This window comes from Physella acuta, unplaced genomic scaffold (genome assembly GCF_028476545.2).
Source record: "Physella acuta isolate Inbredline_101_S28 unplaced genomic scaffold, ASM2847654v3 ptg000165l, whole genome shotgun sequence".
NCBI classification, from domain to species: Eukaryota; Metazoa; Mollusca; class Gastropoda; family Physidae; genus Physella; species Physella acuta.
In genome coordinates, this window is record NW_026731684.1 from 164,234 (window position 1) to 181,750 (window position 17,517).

The following is a 17,517-nucleotide window of genomic DNA, read 5'->3' on the forward strand; positions in this document are numbered from 1 at the left end:
CACTCTCTGCCTTATATTGTTAACAATATATTTTTTTTAATTGAAGATGCTGTAGACCGAACGATTTTATTGTCATTTGTGGCTGTCTAGATATTACGACTATATCGTAGGTTTGGATTAATTCGGCTAATCGCGCGTACCGTGAGCCCCACATACCTGAGCAAGCGAGCACATAATACACGCGCTGTTATTTAAAAATATCTAATTGTAACGTGGTTATTTTGAGTTTTTTTACTTAGAAAAAATATTTAGATCCGCGTCCTCTTGGGCTTTGACACAAAGTAATGATGTAGCCTGTGTAGACTATGATTTAGTTAAACCAGGGGTCTCCAAACTTTTCAGTCCGAGGGTCGCATTAACTATCAAATTTTAGTTCGGGGGCCAGTTTCTTCCAGGCATGTCTTTGATTTTTCTAACCAAAGTTCCTCAGCCATCACCAATAAACGATTTTTCCAAGGACAAAAAAAAATCTCCGCGGGCCGGATCAGATGACTTCGCGGGCCGCATCCGGCCCGCGGCCGTAGTTTGGAGACCCCTGAGTTAAACGATCGGAGTCTAGAACGAATTGTTTTTAAATGTTTAAAAAAATTGAAATATCGTGAAATGTTTTAGATTGTTGACGCGGTCACTGCCCCCTCCCCTCTCAATTACAAAAAAAAAAAATAAAAAATCTCCCGCTTTTTTTTCTGTTACATTTCTGATACATGTATTCACCCGTTGTGAGAGAACTGCCGATTTAATGTATAACCTACATTATATTGCAGTTTTATTTTTAATATAACTACTTTATTGTTAATATATTCAACATGTGGATGTCCACAATAACCAGAAACCTCCCACCCCCAATCCGCATTCGCCCACAAAAGTCATTTTTTCCCCGAACCCATTTCTTAAATGGATGACCCCCTTATACAAAAGCACATATCTTTCTCGTGTATTGCTTTGTTTTCTAACTCTTCTCCGAAAAATGAAGGAACGGCTACCGGATGTAATTATTGGCCCCATTGTCCGTCCGGTTAGCATTCTCTAGCAGGATGATTATAGGCCTATGATGAAGAATGTATGGCAACGTTTCCTCCTTTGTTTTTTTTTTTGTTCTTTTAACAGAGCTGCCTGCAAGAGATACAAGTTAGTCTCATCGTTCATGTTCTGAGTTTTCTCATTGCTGGTTGCAACCAGTGGCGGAGCTACCGTAAAGCTAGCGTAAGCAATGCAAATAGGGGCCCTTTTCGAAAGTTTGAAGGGGGGGTGCAAATCGAAAGTCTGAGGGGGAGGGGTGCAAATCGAAAGTTTGAGGGGGGGGGGTGCAAATCGAAAGTTTGTCCCCGGTCGCCGGGAAGGGTCGCTACGCCTCTAAGGGGCCCACTAACACTTTTTGCATGGGGGCCCAAAAATCCTAGCTACGCCACTGGTTGCAACTTTAGTTTTATTTATTTTTAAATTTATTATTTGTTGTTATTTTTGTTTTACGTTTCTGATATGTTTATGTTATTGGTAAGATTTTCGAAAAATAAAACAAATTGACTATCATTATTAATATTGTTGGGGTCTTATCCAGATAAGCCCCCGCCATTAATGCAAGAAAAAGTGCACTCGCGGAAAGCTAAGCCCCGCCACTTTTTTTGCCAGATCCAAGTTAATGCTCGCACGCAACCTTGAGGGTTAGGGTAAAAGGTACTAAAATAATACCTTTTCATACAAATTATCAATTACACGTTTTAGTTTCACACACTTGAATGAAATCTAGAAGTAGCTTGCAAGTTTCGTATCCTTTTTGGGGTGAGGTTGGTTAACTTTTTGGCGGGCATATCTGGACAAAATTCCTGTTATGTTGCATTTATATTTTTCAGTGACAAATCATAAATGACAAAGTGATTTTTTTATAATAATATTTAGGAAAAATTAATTTCTTAAGGCTTTTTTTTTTCTATTGCAATGTGGGAGGGGGTAGGCTTAATTGTGACGTCATTTTAGAAAAGGTTTATCATTTTGCTAGTGTGAGGGGGGGGGGGGGGGGAATATGTAAAAAAAAAACGTGACTTCGTTTAGGAATGACCCTCTTGTTCACCTCTGGTGTTATGTGTGCTGTTAAATATGAATTTGAAAAATAAGGCATAGAAATAGGGTTGGATAGTGTATGCGAAACAAAATGACATAGTATAATAAGTGAACTACGCTGTTTATACCATCGACGTCGTTGATAAATGTCTCTCAAAATTGTCTCTCAAAAATCATTAATGTAATCGGGTTAATTATTTGTATCTAAGTTCAGCTATCCACAACTCAGAGTTGCTTACTTAGAAAATAAAGCAAACAGTTAAAATGAAAGCTCGTATTCTAATTATCGATTTCGTTTCAGTTTCGTTTAAAACTGTGTTTCTAACTCAGCTGGGTTTTTTTCGTCTGAATTATTTCCCTTGTTTTGCTTTATAGGCGTTATCCAGACTTTTATTCTTTTAAATTTTAATGTCAACTGCTTAGCGATGAGGGGATGACATCGGTTGCTTTTTTTTTACACAACCGCTGAAATCTTAGAGCGATCACAATATGAGCTTGTTTTCATTTCAACCACAATAAGGACATTACCACATCAGCGATGTATCATGGCAGCCACAATAGCCAGTTTTATCACAACCCCATCAGCTAGTTTTATCACAACCACATCAGTTGGTTTTACTACAACCACAGCTAGTTTTTACTACAACCACAACAACTAGTTTTTTCACACAACCACATCAACTAGTTTTATCACACAACCACATCAGCTAGTTTTATCACAACAACATCAGATAGTTTTATCACACAACCACATCAGCTAGTTTTATCACAACCACATCTAGTTTTTACTACAACCACATCAGTTGGTTTTATCACAACCACATCAGGTAGTTTTATCACACAACCACATCAGCTAGTTTTATCACAACCACATCAGGTAGTTTTATCACAACAACATCAGATAGTTTTATCACACAACCACATCAGCTTGTTTTATCACAACCACATCATCTAGTTTTTACTACAACCACATCAGTTGGTTTTATCACAACCACATCAGATAGTTTTATCACACAGCCACATCAGCAAGTTGTATCACAACCACATCAGCAAGTTTTATTACAACCACATCAGATAGTTTAATCACACAACCACATCAGCAAGTTTTTATCACAACCACATCAGCTAGTTTTATCACACAACCACAATCGCCAGTTTTATCACAACCACATCAGCCAGTTTTATCACAACCACATCAGCAAGTTTTATTACAACCACATCAGATAGTTTAATCACACAACCACATCAGCCAGTTTTATCACAACCACATCAGCTAGTTTTATCACACAACCACATCAGCCAGTTTTATCACAACCACATCAGCTAGTTTTATCACAACCACAATCGCCAGTTTTATCACAACCACATCAGCAAGTTTTATCACAACCACATCAGATAGTTTAATCACACAACCACATCAGCAAGTTTTTATCACAACAACATCAGATAGTTTTATCACACAACCACATCAGCTAGTTTTATCACACAACCACATCATCTAGTTTTATCACAACCACATCAGCTAGTTTTATCACACAACCACATCAGCTAGTTTTATCACACAACCACATCAGCTAGTTTTATCACAACCACATCAGCAAGTTTTTATCACAACCACATCATCTAGTTTTATCACAACCACAATCGCCAGTTTTATCACAACCACATCAGCTAGTTTTATCACACAACCACATCAGCTAGTTTTATCACACAACCACATCAGCTAGTTTTATCACAACCACATAAGCTAGTTTTATCACACAACCACATCAGCTAGTTTTATCACAACCACATCAGGTAGTTTTATCACACAACCACATCAGCTAGTTTTATCACACAACCACATCAGCTAGTTTTATCACAACAACATCAGATAGTTTTATCACACAACCACATCAGCTAGTTTTATCACAACCACATCTAGTTTTTACTACAACCACATCAGTTGGTTTTATCACAACCACATCAGGTAGTTTTATCACACAACCACATCAGCTAGTTTTATCACAACCACATCAGGTAGTTTTATCACAACAACATCAGATAGTTTTATCACACAACCACATCAGCTTGTTTTATCACAACCACATCATCTAGTTTTTACTACAACCACATCAGTTGGTTTTATCACAACCACATCAGATAGTTTTATCACACAGCCACATCAGCAAGTTGTATCACAACCACATCAGCAAGTTTTATTACAACCACATCAGATAGTTTAATCACACAACCACATCAGCAAGTTTTTATCACAACCACATCAGCTAGTTTTATCACACAACCACAATCGCCAGTTTTATCACAACCACATCAGCCAGTTTTATCACAACCACATCAGCAAGTTTTATTACAACCACATCAGATAGTTTAATCACACAACCACATCAGCCAGTTTTATCACAACCACATCAGCTAGTTTTATCACACAACCACATCAGCCAGTTTTATCACAACCACATCAGCTAGTTTTATCACAACCACAATCGCCAGTTTTATCACAACCACATCAGCAAGTTTTATCACAACCACATCAGATAGTTTAATCACACAACCACATCAGCAAGTTTTTATCACAACAACATCAGATAGTTTTATCACACAACCACATCAGCTAGTTTTATCACACAACCACATCATCTAGTTTTATCACAACCACATCAGCTAGTTTTATCACACAACCACATCAGCTAGTTTTATCACACAACCACATCAGCTAGTTTTATCACAACCACATCAGCAAGTTTTTATCACAACCACATCATCTAGTTTTATCACAACCACAATCGCCAGTTTTATCACAACCACATCAGCTAGTTTTATCACACAACCACATCAGCTAGTTTTATCACACAACCACATCAGCTAGTTTTATCACAACCACATAAGCTAGTTTTATCACACAACCACATCAGCTAGTTTTATCACAACCACATCAGCTAGTTTTATCACACAACCACATCAGCTAGTTTTATCACACAACCACATCAGCTAGTTTTATCACAACCACATCAGCTAGTTTTATCACAACCACATCAGCTAGTTTTTACTACAACCGCAACATATTTTCCAATGAAAGAGTTGCTTATGATTTAAACACAACGCCTATAAAATCCAAAATCAATAAGAAAGCTCTTATCATGCTATTGCCATTCAACAATCAAGACTTAACTCATCTTAACAATCAATGCTGTGAAAATGCTTGTTTCCGTTTTACCTAATGTCAACAGATGGAATAAAAATAAGAAATGTTTTAAAAGTAAAATATGTATGTATGTTTGTCTCTCTTAGGAGTCACCCAGACGCGATGTCAATGCATGTATGTCTCTCTTAGGAGTCACCCATACGTGATGTCAATGTATGTATGTCTCTCTTAGGAGTCACCCAGACGTGATGTCAATGTATGTTTGTCTCTCTTAGGAGTCACCCAGACGTGATGTCAATGTATGTATGTCTCTCTTAGGAGTCACCCAGACGTGATGTCAATGTATGTTTGTCTCTCTTAGGAGTCACCCAGACGTGATGTCAATGTATGTATGTCTCTCTTAGGAGTCACCCAGACGTGATGTCAATGTATGTATGTCTCTCTTAGGAGTCACCCAGACGTGATGTCAATGTATGTTTGTCTCTCTTAGGAGTCACCCAGACGTGATGTCAATGTATGTATGTCTCTCTTAGGAGTCACCCAGACGTGATGTCAATGTATGTATGTCTCTCTTAGGAGTCACCCAGACGTGATGTTAATGTATGTATGTCTCTCTTAGGAGTCACCCAGACGTGATGTCAATGTATGTTTGTCTCTCTTAGGAGTCACCCAGACGTGATGTCAATGTATGTTTGTCTCTCTTAGGAGTCACCCAGACGTGATGTCAATGTATGTATGTCTCTCTTAGGAGTCACCCAGACGTGATGTCAATGTATGTATGTCTCTCTTAGGAGTCACCCAGACGTGATGTCAATGTAAAATATTGTATGTTTGTCTCTCTTAGGAGTCACCCAGACGTGATTTCAATGTATGTATGTCTCTCTTAGGAGTCACCCAGACGTGATGTCAATGTATGTATGTCTCTCTTAGGAGTCACCCAGACGTGATGTCAATGTATGTATGTCTCTCTTAGGAGTCACCCAGACGTGATGTCAATGTATGTATGTCTCTCTTAGGAGTCACCCAGACGTGATGTCAATGTATGTATGTCTCTCTTAGGAGTTACCCAGACGTGATGTCAATGTATGTTTGTCTCTCTTAGGAGTCACCTAGACGTGATGTCAATGTATGTATGTCTCTCTTAGGAGTCACCCAGACGTGATGTTAATGTATGTATGTCTCTCTTAGGAGTCACCCAGACGTGATGTCAATGTATGTTTGTCTCTCTTAGGAGTCACCTAGACGCGACGTCACGCCATTTTACCCCCGGTTCTACCCCGCGCATCGTCAAAAAAAAAATGCCAGATTTCTTTTTGAAACGACATAACATAGTTCCAAACTTGAAGCTAATAGCATATAATAAATGCAAGTTGCGAGTCTGTTTAGCAAGCAATACTCCTTTAAAATATATCACCAGTAATCCGCGCTTGTTTTTTGCCCCCCCCCCCCCCTTTCTCCCTTCAGTATTTTTACTCCCCCCCCCCCCCCATTGGCCCCCAACGTCCCTCTCCCTCCTTACTGAACCCGACGTCACCATTGTATGTAGCAGTACAGTAGAGTACAGTTATAATAACACAATTGAGTACGACACAGTATCCACAATATTAAATGCTACACTCGTAGACCACAAGCCTATTTTATTTTTACTCACAGGTATAATTTAGCATACCCTACAAAACATCAAATGAACAGGAAATAGAAATATTTGATTTAAACTAAAACACGGAACGAAAAAGTGACTATATAACCTCTATGAAATATTACACATAACAATGTTCATATTCACGGCAGTATATTACAACTTAGCTGTGGACTTTACACTGTCCATCAGTTTCTTCCACATAATTTTTTTCAACTTCCCCACCCCTCCTGACACATACCCTTTAAAAACGCCAATCTGTTGAGGGGTAAACTGTTTGACTGAACGCTCCTACCATTGTTTTTTATTTACAAAACTGTCTGTTTTGTTCAATAGAATCTAGAAGCAAAGAATGTTATGAAAAAAATTAATCAAATGTTTTAAACGAATGAACCTGTTATAAGCGTTTGTTGATTTGTTTTTGTTTAACGGTTTTTTGTTTTAAAGAAAAACTAAAATATGATGCACTAGGGGTTTTTAAATAGGTTGTGTTTGATGTTTGTTTACGAATGGAAGTAGTTGAAATATATTTTATGGCGAAGTACGCAGCATTAGATTGTCATGTAATCCTTCCTCAGATTTGCTGTGATAGTAGGCTACATAGTATCTAATACACATTTTTTTTAAATGATGTAGTTACAGGCTTTTTGATGTAATGCACTAAAAACAAAACTTGAGAATATAAATAGTCTTTTTTTTTTAAATCCCCCCCCCCAACCCCCGCCCCCCACTTTCCTCACACATGACGTCACAAAAGTCCACACCACAACGTCCGCACCTTACTCCTTTTAACGTCGTCAGATTTCTGACTTATCCCCCCCCCCCCCCCTCCTTTCCTCATCTACCACCATTTAATGTGCGTGACTTCAGTCTTCATTTAAAGACGTTCCACATATAATCCATCTTTCACTACCTTGAATAGCCAAGTTACCTCCCTTGTGATAACTCTATCGGGCATTCATCGTTCATCTACCAGTATCAAATTCAGAGTTGCTCTAGATGATTATTTGCTTAGACCTAGCCCAATAATTAGTTGCGTCAAGTGAAAATATAGACCGTCTGCGTTTGTTTTTTTTGTATCGATAGGTTTAAAAATAGAATAACCGATACTAATGCTGTTCGAAAATGACGTCACGTACCTCGACGGAGGGGGCGGGGGATTTAAAATGACGGTGTACTGTGTGGATGATGAACGAGTTCGGAAATGTGACGCAGACTTTTTTTTTTTATAAATATTTTGAAGAATCGACACTTTATTTTTTAAAATACGGTAAAAATACGGTTATTATAAGCAGTAGGGGCGGGGATGTGGAACAATGTGACGACAACGTGTTGTTGGTAATGTGGGCGGAGTTAAGTTTGGTTAAAACCTCGTAACGTCATTCGGTAAGACGGGCGGTATATGCGGTTAAGAAAATATTTGCTTTATCCTAAATGCTAAAACAATGAAGAAAACGTAGGCCTAGATCTATAAGCGAACAAAAATGTCGAACAAAGTCCTATTTCCGACTAAGACGTTTACAAAGACCGAATACTAGGTCTATCGAGAAGAATTAAGTAGGTCTATTAACATAACATATTTGGACTAAGCTGTAGATTTAAAAAAAAAAACAATGTGAAAGTGGTAGGTACTAACCTGATTATAAGTGCGTCCACATAAGCCTACCCGCGGGATCCCGTCCCTAGCGGGGGGTAGGGCAACATCCTTGGACGTCACCCAACGCCAGCATCGTACTGGCATCGATAATGATGGCGTAGATATCCTTCACCGCAAGACGATACCAATACCCAGCTATTTACAAACATTAAAAACATCGTATCGATACCTCTGTTTATATCAGTCAATCGATTTTGTTTTTAAACTCTCGTTGACTGGGTAGAAATAAAAACTAGAGACGACAGAGATTGAATGCTCGCTAAAGCAGGGAGTTATGAAATCTTAATTCGATACGTGCGTTTTGGTATCGATATCAAAATAATGATTACAGCAGATAAGATAGTCGAGTACTACTTAGCGTAGCAGACAGCAAGCATTAAAGCTGGCTTAAAAAAAAAATGAATTACTATCGCTGCCAAGGGGGGTGACATCATTTATGATGTAGGACTATCAGAAAGTATCGATTTTTCTTTTGTTCGTGGCTGAGTATTTCTCATGATCGTTCTAATTAAGGGTTCTAAGTTCTTGTGGATTAGCTGTACACGGGTAATCTAATAGAGAAATGCAATGGATTATATGGTGTGAGTACGGCTAAACACGATATTCGATGCTATTTATGTCTGACAAATAGGTATAGGTTTGTTTTTCAAAGTTTTTGTCATTACTATATTAAAAAAAAGTGGCGTAGCTAAGGGGTGTGATAAAGAAAGGGGGGGTGCCATTCTTTCTGGGCTACTGTTTTACCCAGTGTATATTCTACATACTGTGACAGAACTGAGTCTGTCTGATTCAGCACAGATCCTGCTAGTTTATACTTAAGTTTCTAACCTACCTTAGGGGTCGTCCATAAATAACGTCACATTCGTAGGGAGGAGGGGGTCCGTAATTTTGTGACGGTGTGTGATGAGGGGGGGGGGGGGGAGGGGTTCAGATGGTGCGACGTCACATTTTTGCATTAAAAAAGCAATGTTAGAAAACGAATTTTAGACGTCATTTTGCGTTTTAGAAAACTGTTTTAATAAATTGTAATAGGAATTGATTAAAATACTCTATTTTGACCGAGTTCAGACGAGATTTTGGAAAAATATCGATGTTTTAAAAAAAAATTCAACTGCAATTTTGAGGGGGGCTGTAGGCTGAGGTGTGACGTCATTTTAGGGGGGGGGTCTGGCTTTTTGTAACAATGTGTGACGGAGGGGAAGGGGGAGGTAAAAATCGTCAAAAAAAGCGTCATGTCATTTATGGATTATCCCTTATTAAAACCAGCCCTGGAGGTTAGGGTTAGGGTTATAAACTATCTTTGTGTTAAGATTTGCATAACCTACGTCTTTGTGTCTCCCCCCAGGCCAGGATACATCAGAACCAGCCCTATGATGAGTCCCTGGAGGTACCTGATGGTGAAGAGATAGCCAGTACATATTCCCCTACCCCTCGGACTAATCTAGGGGGTGAGTTGTTTTTTTTTTGTTTTTTTTACCTTGGCAAAGTTAAATATCTTAGCAAAGTTAAAGATCTTGACAAAGTTAAGTTAAACAGACTTGATATTCCATTCTAAATTAACAATGTTAAACTCACTTAGATATCCCCAGTGGCGTAGCGAGGTCGGGTGTCACCCGGTGCGGCACTTAATGGTGTCACCCCCCCAGAGGCGTAGCGACCCTTCCCGGGAGAAATTTTTGATTTGCACCCCCCTTCTCAAACTTTCGATTTGCACCCCCTCAAACTTTTTTTTCTCTATATATTTTGCTATTTTTTGCCTTGGTGTCACCCCCCTAAATGGTGTCACCCGGTGCGGTCCGCCCCCCCCCCCCTCGTTACGCCTCTGGATATCCCCCATTTAAGTTAAACTGATGTTATCCCATTCTAAATTAACATTGTTCAACTCACTAGATATCCCCCTATCTGTTAACAGTATATATCCCTCATTAAGTTAACAATGTTTAACTAACTTGTTATACCACATGAAAGTTAACTGGACTTGGTTGGTGACTTGAGATTAGTCAACCATCTTCACTAGACTCAATATGGCTACATTTACATTCATCTGACTGTAGCATTATTTACTCTGAATAAAATACTAGAGACAGATCTAGCTATGTGTTGGTTTACTGATTGGCAACTCAAGAAATGATTTGAGATGGATAGCTTGTCCATAGGCTTACACTCAGTCTCTGTAATTAAACTTTATTTACAGCTAAATCAAAGGATGCTCCTGCAGGGAAGCCAGGTAAAGGTCATGACCTCTAGTGCATGCTTTGTTTATCTCCTGTTATTCGCTTCTTTGATTTCTTTTCAAGTCCCTTTTCAATGTAGTTGAGCCTTAATTGAATTTATCTCAGTGGTTTTGATTGTTTAGAGAGGGGGAAAAAAAGTTATTTTTACCCTCAAGACGAATGATAAAATAATCAGCTGCATGCAAGCTGCGCTGGTTGGCTGGGATATATCTGTCTGGCATTTAGTTCAGCCCTGGACATTGATGTGTTTCCCTGGGCATAAATTATGCAACCAGCACGCCACGGTGTTTTTCATGGATGTTCTTACATTCTCAGAACAAAGAGCTTGGGGGGTTAATTTTTTTTGTTTTTGTTTTTTTGTTTTTTTCTGTTATTTTTTTTTCATTTTTTTCTTGTAGACAATAAATAAAAAACATTTTATTGCTGCACCTTAATGTGTGGCTTGTGTTCTGTGAATATTCTAATAAGGTTTTGGAAAAAGGGAGAGGGGTGGGGGGGATGGAAAACCACACAATAAATTCAAAATTGTAGTTGTATAATGTTTTTCCTGTTGTTTTTTTTTTTCTCAATTATTTAATTTAATCTCTGTTTCCATCAAAAGCTTAGAAAAACAGAAATAGTCTTGCAGATGATGAAAATTGTATCATAGTTGCAAAAATTTCACTTTAAGCTGTAGATTCAATGTTTACTTTATGTATTGTTAAAAACCATTAATTTTTAATAACCTTTAGAAAATTAATATTGCTATTAGCCATTGTTAATTTTTCGACAGTTTGCTTTTGTAGTTCTACTTATCCTTCTTAGTTCTGAGTCGCTAACAATTAAACTTAAATTTACAAATTCGCTATGTTTCTAAATCTATTTGTCTGGTTTTTTTATATTTCTTTTAAGAAACCTTTATAATGTTCAGCAATAAAAACTGGGATAATATAGAAGCGCCAGTATCACTATTAGAAATCAGGCAGCGCCTTCTTTTTAACCTGGCTTCAGTACTCTAGTACCTTGTCTGCTTGTAGAGCTACCTGTAAGGCTACCTGTAGCTTTAGTCAATTTTTTGCAGAGTAGAGTATAGTAGTAAATTTTATTTACATTACTGACCACATTTGTTAGAGGTTAGGGTTAGGTGGATAAGTGGATCTAGGAAATGGCTGCATACTACCTGTAAAAGAAAGTTAAAGAAAAGTTCTTTGGAAAAATGTAGGCCTATCAAAAATTTATCACAGTTGGGTTTCAATATTCGTAATTTTAAATGTTCTGTTCATGAAGTTACTTAATGTATATTTGTAACAATATTAATGATTTTAAAGTACCATAACTTTAGCATCCTTATAGAAGACAATGAGCAACACTGTGAGTTACTGAACCATTAATGCTACAAAAATAGAAGAGACAGCTATTGGGATGTTACATCTCCAGTACTCAATACTATCCTGTAGTTTTTGGTTTAATATAGCGGTTGGGGATTGTGTAAACAATATATACCTACATACAGTGTGTGTAGATAATTATCTGGAATAAAATATCTGGAACTCCTGTTAGAAGATTAGTGTTGTACTTATACCATATTTAACTCTAGGTGTCAATGGGATCATTTAGAGGTGAGGGTGTCACACAATACTTGAATAACTAGCAGTGTCTGTGTTGGTGAAATTAAACATCCTCTTCCAACATTAGAGCCATGGAAGTCATTAACAGAACCATCAAGTGTCACAAACATAGGCTATGTTCCCTGTTCCTCAGTATATGCTATGTTCCCTGTGCCCCATACATGTGTTATGTTCCCTGTACCTCATACATTTGCTGTCCTTGTACGTCATACATATGCCATGTCCCTGTGCCTCATACATATGTTATGTTCCCTGTACCCCATACATATGCTATGTTCCCTGTGCCTCATACATATGTTATGTTCCCTGTACCCCATACATATGATATGTCCCATTAACTCATACATATGTTATGTTTCCTGTACCCCATCCATATGCTATATCCCAGTACCCCATACATATGCTATGTCCCTGTACCCCATGTTCCTGAGCCCAATACATATACTATGTCCCTGTACCTCATACATATGTTATGTTTCCTGTACCCCATCCATATGCTATATCCCAGTGCCCCATACATATGCTATGTCCCTGTACCCCATACTTATGCTATGTTCCTGAGCCCAATACATATACTATGTCCCTGTACAACATACATATGTAAATGTAATGTTCCCTGTGCCCTATACATATACTGTTCCCTGTGCCTCATACATATGCTATGTCCCTGTAGCCTGTACCCCATACATAGGCTATGTCCCTGTGCCTCATACACATGCTATGTCCCTCTGCCCCATACATATGCCATGCCCCATTACCTCATACAAATATTATGTTCCCTGTTCCTCTTACATATCCTGTTATTGCCCTTGTAGGTGGCAGGAATCACATGGGCAGGAATGGTACCCCAACAGGCTCCAATAACTCAGACCAGTCGGATGACTTCAATGATGAGGCCGCTGCCAAGCCAAGCAAACCTGCCCAGCCCCTGGGTAGGATGCCAGCTGGTAAACCTGCTCCCATGCAGCCGCAGGTCAGTGCTCAGGTGGGTTTAACATTAGGTCAGGGGGGTTTAACATTAGGGCAGTGCTCAGGTGGGTTTACCATTAGGTCAGGGGGGTTTAACATTAGGGCAGTGCTCAGGTGGGTTTACCATTAGGTCAGGTGGGTTTAACATTAGGTCAGGTGGGTTTAACATTAGGTCAGTGGTCAGGTGGGTTTAACATCAGGGCAGTGCTCAGGTTGGTTTAACATTAGGTCAGGTGGGTTTAACATTAGGGCAGTGCTCATGTGGGTTTAACATCACTCAGGTCAGGTGGGTTTAACATCTGGTCAGGGGGGTTTAACATCAGATCAGGGGGGTTTAACATTAGGTCAGTGCTCAGGTGGGTTTAACATCAGGTCAATTGGGTTTAACATCAGGTCAGGTGGGTTTAACATCAGGTCACATGAGTTTAACATCAGGTCAAGTGGGTTTAACATCAAGTTAGGTGGATTTAACAGATCAGGTGGGTTTAATATCAGGTCAGATTGGTTTAACATCAAGTTAGGCGGGTTTAACATCAGGTCAGGTGGGTTTAATATCAGGTCAGGGGGTTTAACATTAGGTCACTGCTCAGGTGGGTTTAACATCACTCGGGTCAGGTGGGTTTAACATCAGGTCAGGTGGGTTTAACAATAAGTCAGGTGGGCTTAACATTAGGACAGTGCTCAGGTGGGTTTAACATCAGGTCAAGTGGGTTTAACATCAAGTTACATGAGTTTAACATCAGGTCAAATGAGTTTAACATCAAGTTAGGCAGGTTTAACATCAGGTCAGGTGGGTTTAACATCAGGTCAGGTGGGTTTAACATTAGGGCAGTGCTCAGATGGGTTTAACATCACTCAGGTCAGGTGGGTTTAACATCTGGTCAGGGGGGTTTAACATCAGATCAGGGGGGTTTAACATTAGGTCAGTGCTCAGGTGGGTTTAACATCAGGTCAATTGGGTTTAACATCAGGTCAGGTGGGTTTAACATCAGGTCACATGAGTTTAACATCAGGTCAAGTGGGTTTAACATCAAGTTAGGTGGATTTAACAGATCAGGTGGGTTTAATATCAGGTCAGATTGGTTTAACATCAAGTTAGGCGGGTTTAACATCAGGTCAGGTGGGTTTAATATCAGGTCAGGGGGTTTAACATTAGGTCACTGCTCAGGTGGGTTTAACATCACTCAGGTCAGGTGGGTTTAACATCAGGTCAGGTGGGTTTAACAATAAGTCAGGTGGGTTTAACATTAGGACAGTGCTCAGGTGGGTTTAACATCAGGTCAAGTGGGTTTAACATCAAGTTACATGAGTTTAACATCAGGTCAAATGAGTTTAACATCAAGTTAGGCAGGTTTAACATCAGGTCAGGTGGGTTTAACATCAGGTCAGGTGGGTTTAACATTAGGGCAGTGCTCAGATGGGTTTAACATCAGGTCAGGTGGGTTTAACATCAGGTCACATGAGTTTAACATCAGGTCAAGTGGGTTTAACATCAAGTTAGGTGGGTTTAACAGATCAGGTGTGTTTAATATCAGGTCAGTGCTCAGGTGGGTTTACCAACTTATTATTCAAGTTATTTAGTTTAACAACAGATCATAGTTCCTTAGTTTTACTAAGCTCTAATTTAACAAAGGTCTGTGTATCTTTAATTACACACAGTGCACCATTAATCTAAAACTCTCTATTTTAGCCAAAGTCTGGACAACAGTTTAACTCTGATGATGATGAGGATGACAGTGAAGATGAGGATGAGGAGGAAGATGATGATGATGATGATGAAGAGGATGACCGTCCTCAAGTTGAAGGGTGAGCAGTTTTTTTGTTGTAATTTTCTGCAATGGGTTTTCAGTAAATCATGTTCTGACCCAGGAGCTGGTCATGGTTGGTCACTATAGTATGGTTGTTGTAGATTTAGACAATAACAAAATGTAAAATAAACATGGTTTGTAGAATGTATTATTTTTACCCTTCAGGGCCTATGATATTCTAGAATGTATTACAAACATTATTTTTACTCCTTAAGGCTTATGATATTTCTCGAATGTTTTACAAAACATTATTTTTACCCCTCAGGGCCTATGATCCAGCAGACTTTGAGAACCTCTCTGTCTCAGCAGAAATCAAAGAATTATTCCAGTACATCACTAGGTATGTCAACCACGCCATTTTAATTTTTAAAATTTTCTCTGATTAAACATTTTTTTAATTAACTTTTGCACTACATTTCACATTTGTTTTTCTTTCTGGTAATCATATCGTATTTAAGTTGATCTAACTATGAAGTAATGTATAAATTTTGTTTTCAAAATTGATGAAAAATACGAGCTATAGGGCCTACTTGATTATTGTTTTTAATTATTTATTAATAAAAAGCCATTGTAAAAGTTTTTTTTTTTTTTTTTTAACTGAAGTAAAAACCAGACAATTCCATGTGAATGTTCCCAGGTACACACCTCAAGCTATAGAATTGGATCACAAACTGAAGCCCTTCATCCCAGACTATATTCCTGCTGTGGGAGACATTGACGCATTTATCAAGGTTCTTTTTTTTTCTATTTGTGCATAGTCCACTTACCTGTAATTACTGTAACCATGCATTTATCAAGGTGCTTGTTTATTTCTCTATTTTTTTATTTACTTACCTGTAATTGATGTAACCATACATTTATCCACGTGCATGTTTCTTTCTCAATGTACATAGTCCATTTACCTGTAATTAATTTAATGATGCATTTATCAAGGTGCTTGTTTCAATTACGCCCACATGTACTACCTTAATTAATGTAATAACGCATTTACCGTGTTCCTTTCTCATTATACATGATTTCCCTATGTGTAATTTATGTTACGATGCATTTTTCACAGTGCTTATTTCTTTATTTTTATTTGTGCAAAATATATTCAACTGTCTTTAGATTGCCCGCCCCGACAACAAACCAGACACGCTAGGTCTGACGGTGCTTGATGAACCTTGTGCTAAACAGAGCGACCCTACAGTCCTAGACCTACAGCTGAGAGCCATCTCTAAACAAACAACAGCCAAACAGCTGGTAGGTACCTTTACATGGTGTAACTAAACAAACAACAGCCAAACAGCTGGTAGGTACCTTTACATGGTGTAACTAAACAAACAACAGCCAAACAGCTGGTAGGTACCTTTACATGGTGTAACTAAACAAACAACAGCCAAACAGCTGGTAGGTACCTTTACATGGTGTAACTAAACAAACAACAGCCAAACAGCTGGTAGGTACCTTTACATGGTGTAACTAAACAAACAACAGCCAAACAGCTGGTAGGTACTTTTACATGGTGTAACTAAACAAACAACAGCCAAACAGCTGGTAGGTACCTTTACATGGTGTAACTAAACAAACAACAGCCAAACAGCTGGTAGGTACTTTTACATTGTGTAACTAAACAAACAACAGCCAAACAGCTGGTAGGTACCTTTACATGGTGTAACTAAACAAACAACAGCCAAACAGCTGGTAGGTACCTTTACATGGTGTAACTAAACAAACAACAGCCAAACAGCTGGTAGGTACTTTTACATGGTGTAACTAAACAAACAACAGCCAAACAGCTGGTAGGTACCTTTACATGGTGTAACTAAACAAACAACAGCCAAACAGCTGGTAGGTACCTTTACATGGTGTAACTAAACAAACAACAGCCAAACAGCTGGTAGGTACCTTTACATGGTGTAACTAAACAAACAACAGCCAAACAGCTGGTAGGTACCTTTACATGGTGTAACTAAACAAACAACAGCCAAACAGCTGGTAGGTACCTTTACATGGTGTAACTAAACAAACAACAGCCAAACAGCTGGTAGGTACTTTTACATTGTGTAACTAAACAAACAACAGCCAAACAGCTGGTAGGTACCTTTACATGGTGTAACTAAACAAACAACAGCCAAACAGCTGGTAGGTACTTTTACATTGTGTAACTAAACAAACAACAGCCAAACAGCTGGTAGGTACTTATATAGGGTGTAACTAAACAGCTGGTAGGTACCTTTACATGGTATACCTAAACAAACAGCTGGTAGGTACTTATATAGGGTGTAACTAAACAGCTGGTAGGTACCTTTACATGGTATACCTAAACAAACAGCTGGTAGGTACTTATATAGGGTGTAACTAAACAGCTGGTAGGTACCTTTACATGGTATACCTAAACAAACAGCTGGTAGGTACTTA

At 38.6% G+C, this 17,517-nt stretch overlaps 2 protein-coding genes across 8 annotated transcripts in view; one reads left to right on the forward strand and one right to left on the reverse strand.

Moving 5' to 3' along the window:
- Positions 1 to 8,564, reverse strand: part of LOC131936017 (protein Aster-B) — a 37,783-nt gene extending 29,219 nt beyond the window's left edge. The window contains exon 1 of the mRNA XM_059292813.1: positions 8,479 to 8,564. The gene's annotated coding sequence lies outside the window, so the exon portion shown is untranslated. The remainder of the gene's footprint in view (positions 1 to 8,478) is intronic.
- The window catches only part of LOC131936019 (intraflagellar transport protein 46 homolog), a 31,896-nt gene that overhangs the window by 8,506 nt on the left and 5,873 nt on the right, over positions 1 to 17,517 (forward strand). For 3 of the 7 annotated variants that reach the window (XM_059292819.1, XM_059292817.1, XM_059292820.1), the window contains 7 exons: positions 9,845 to 9,947; positions 10,694 to 10,726; positions 13,156 to 13,325; positions 15,000 to 15,115; positions 15,383 to 15,457; positions 15,755 to 15,848; positions 16,225 to 16,359. In XM_059292819.1, the coding sequence (XP_059148802.1) occupies positions 9,845 to 9,947; positions 10,694 to 10,726; positions 13,156 to 13,325; positions 15,000 to 15,115; positions 15,383 to 15,457; positions 15,755 to 15,848; positions 16,225 to 16,359 (726 nt within the window). Of the gene's footprint in view, positions 1 to 1,107; positions 1,129 to 9,844; positions 9,948 to 10,693; positions 10,727 to 13,155; positions 13,326 to 14,999; positions 15,116 to 15,382; positions 15,458 to 15,754; positions 15,849 to 16,224; positions 16,360 to 17,517 lie in introns of all 7 variants that reach the window. The other 4 variants (XM_059292814.1, XM_059292816.1, XM_059292818.1 and 1 more) reach the window with 4 other exon arrangements.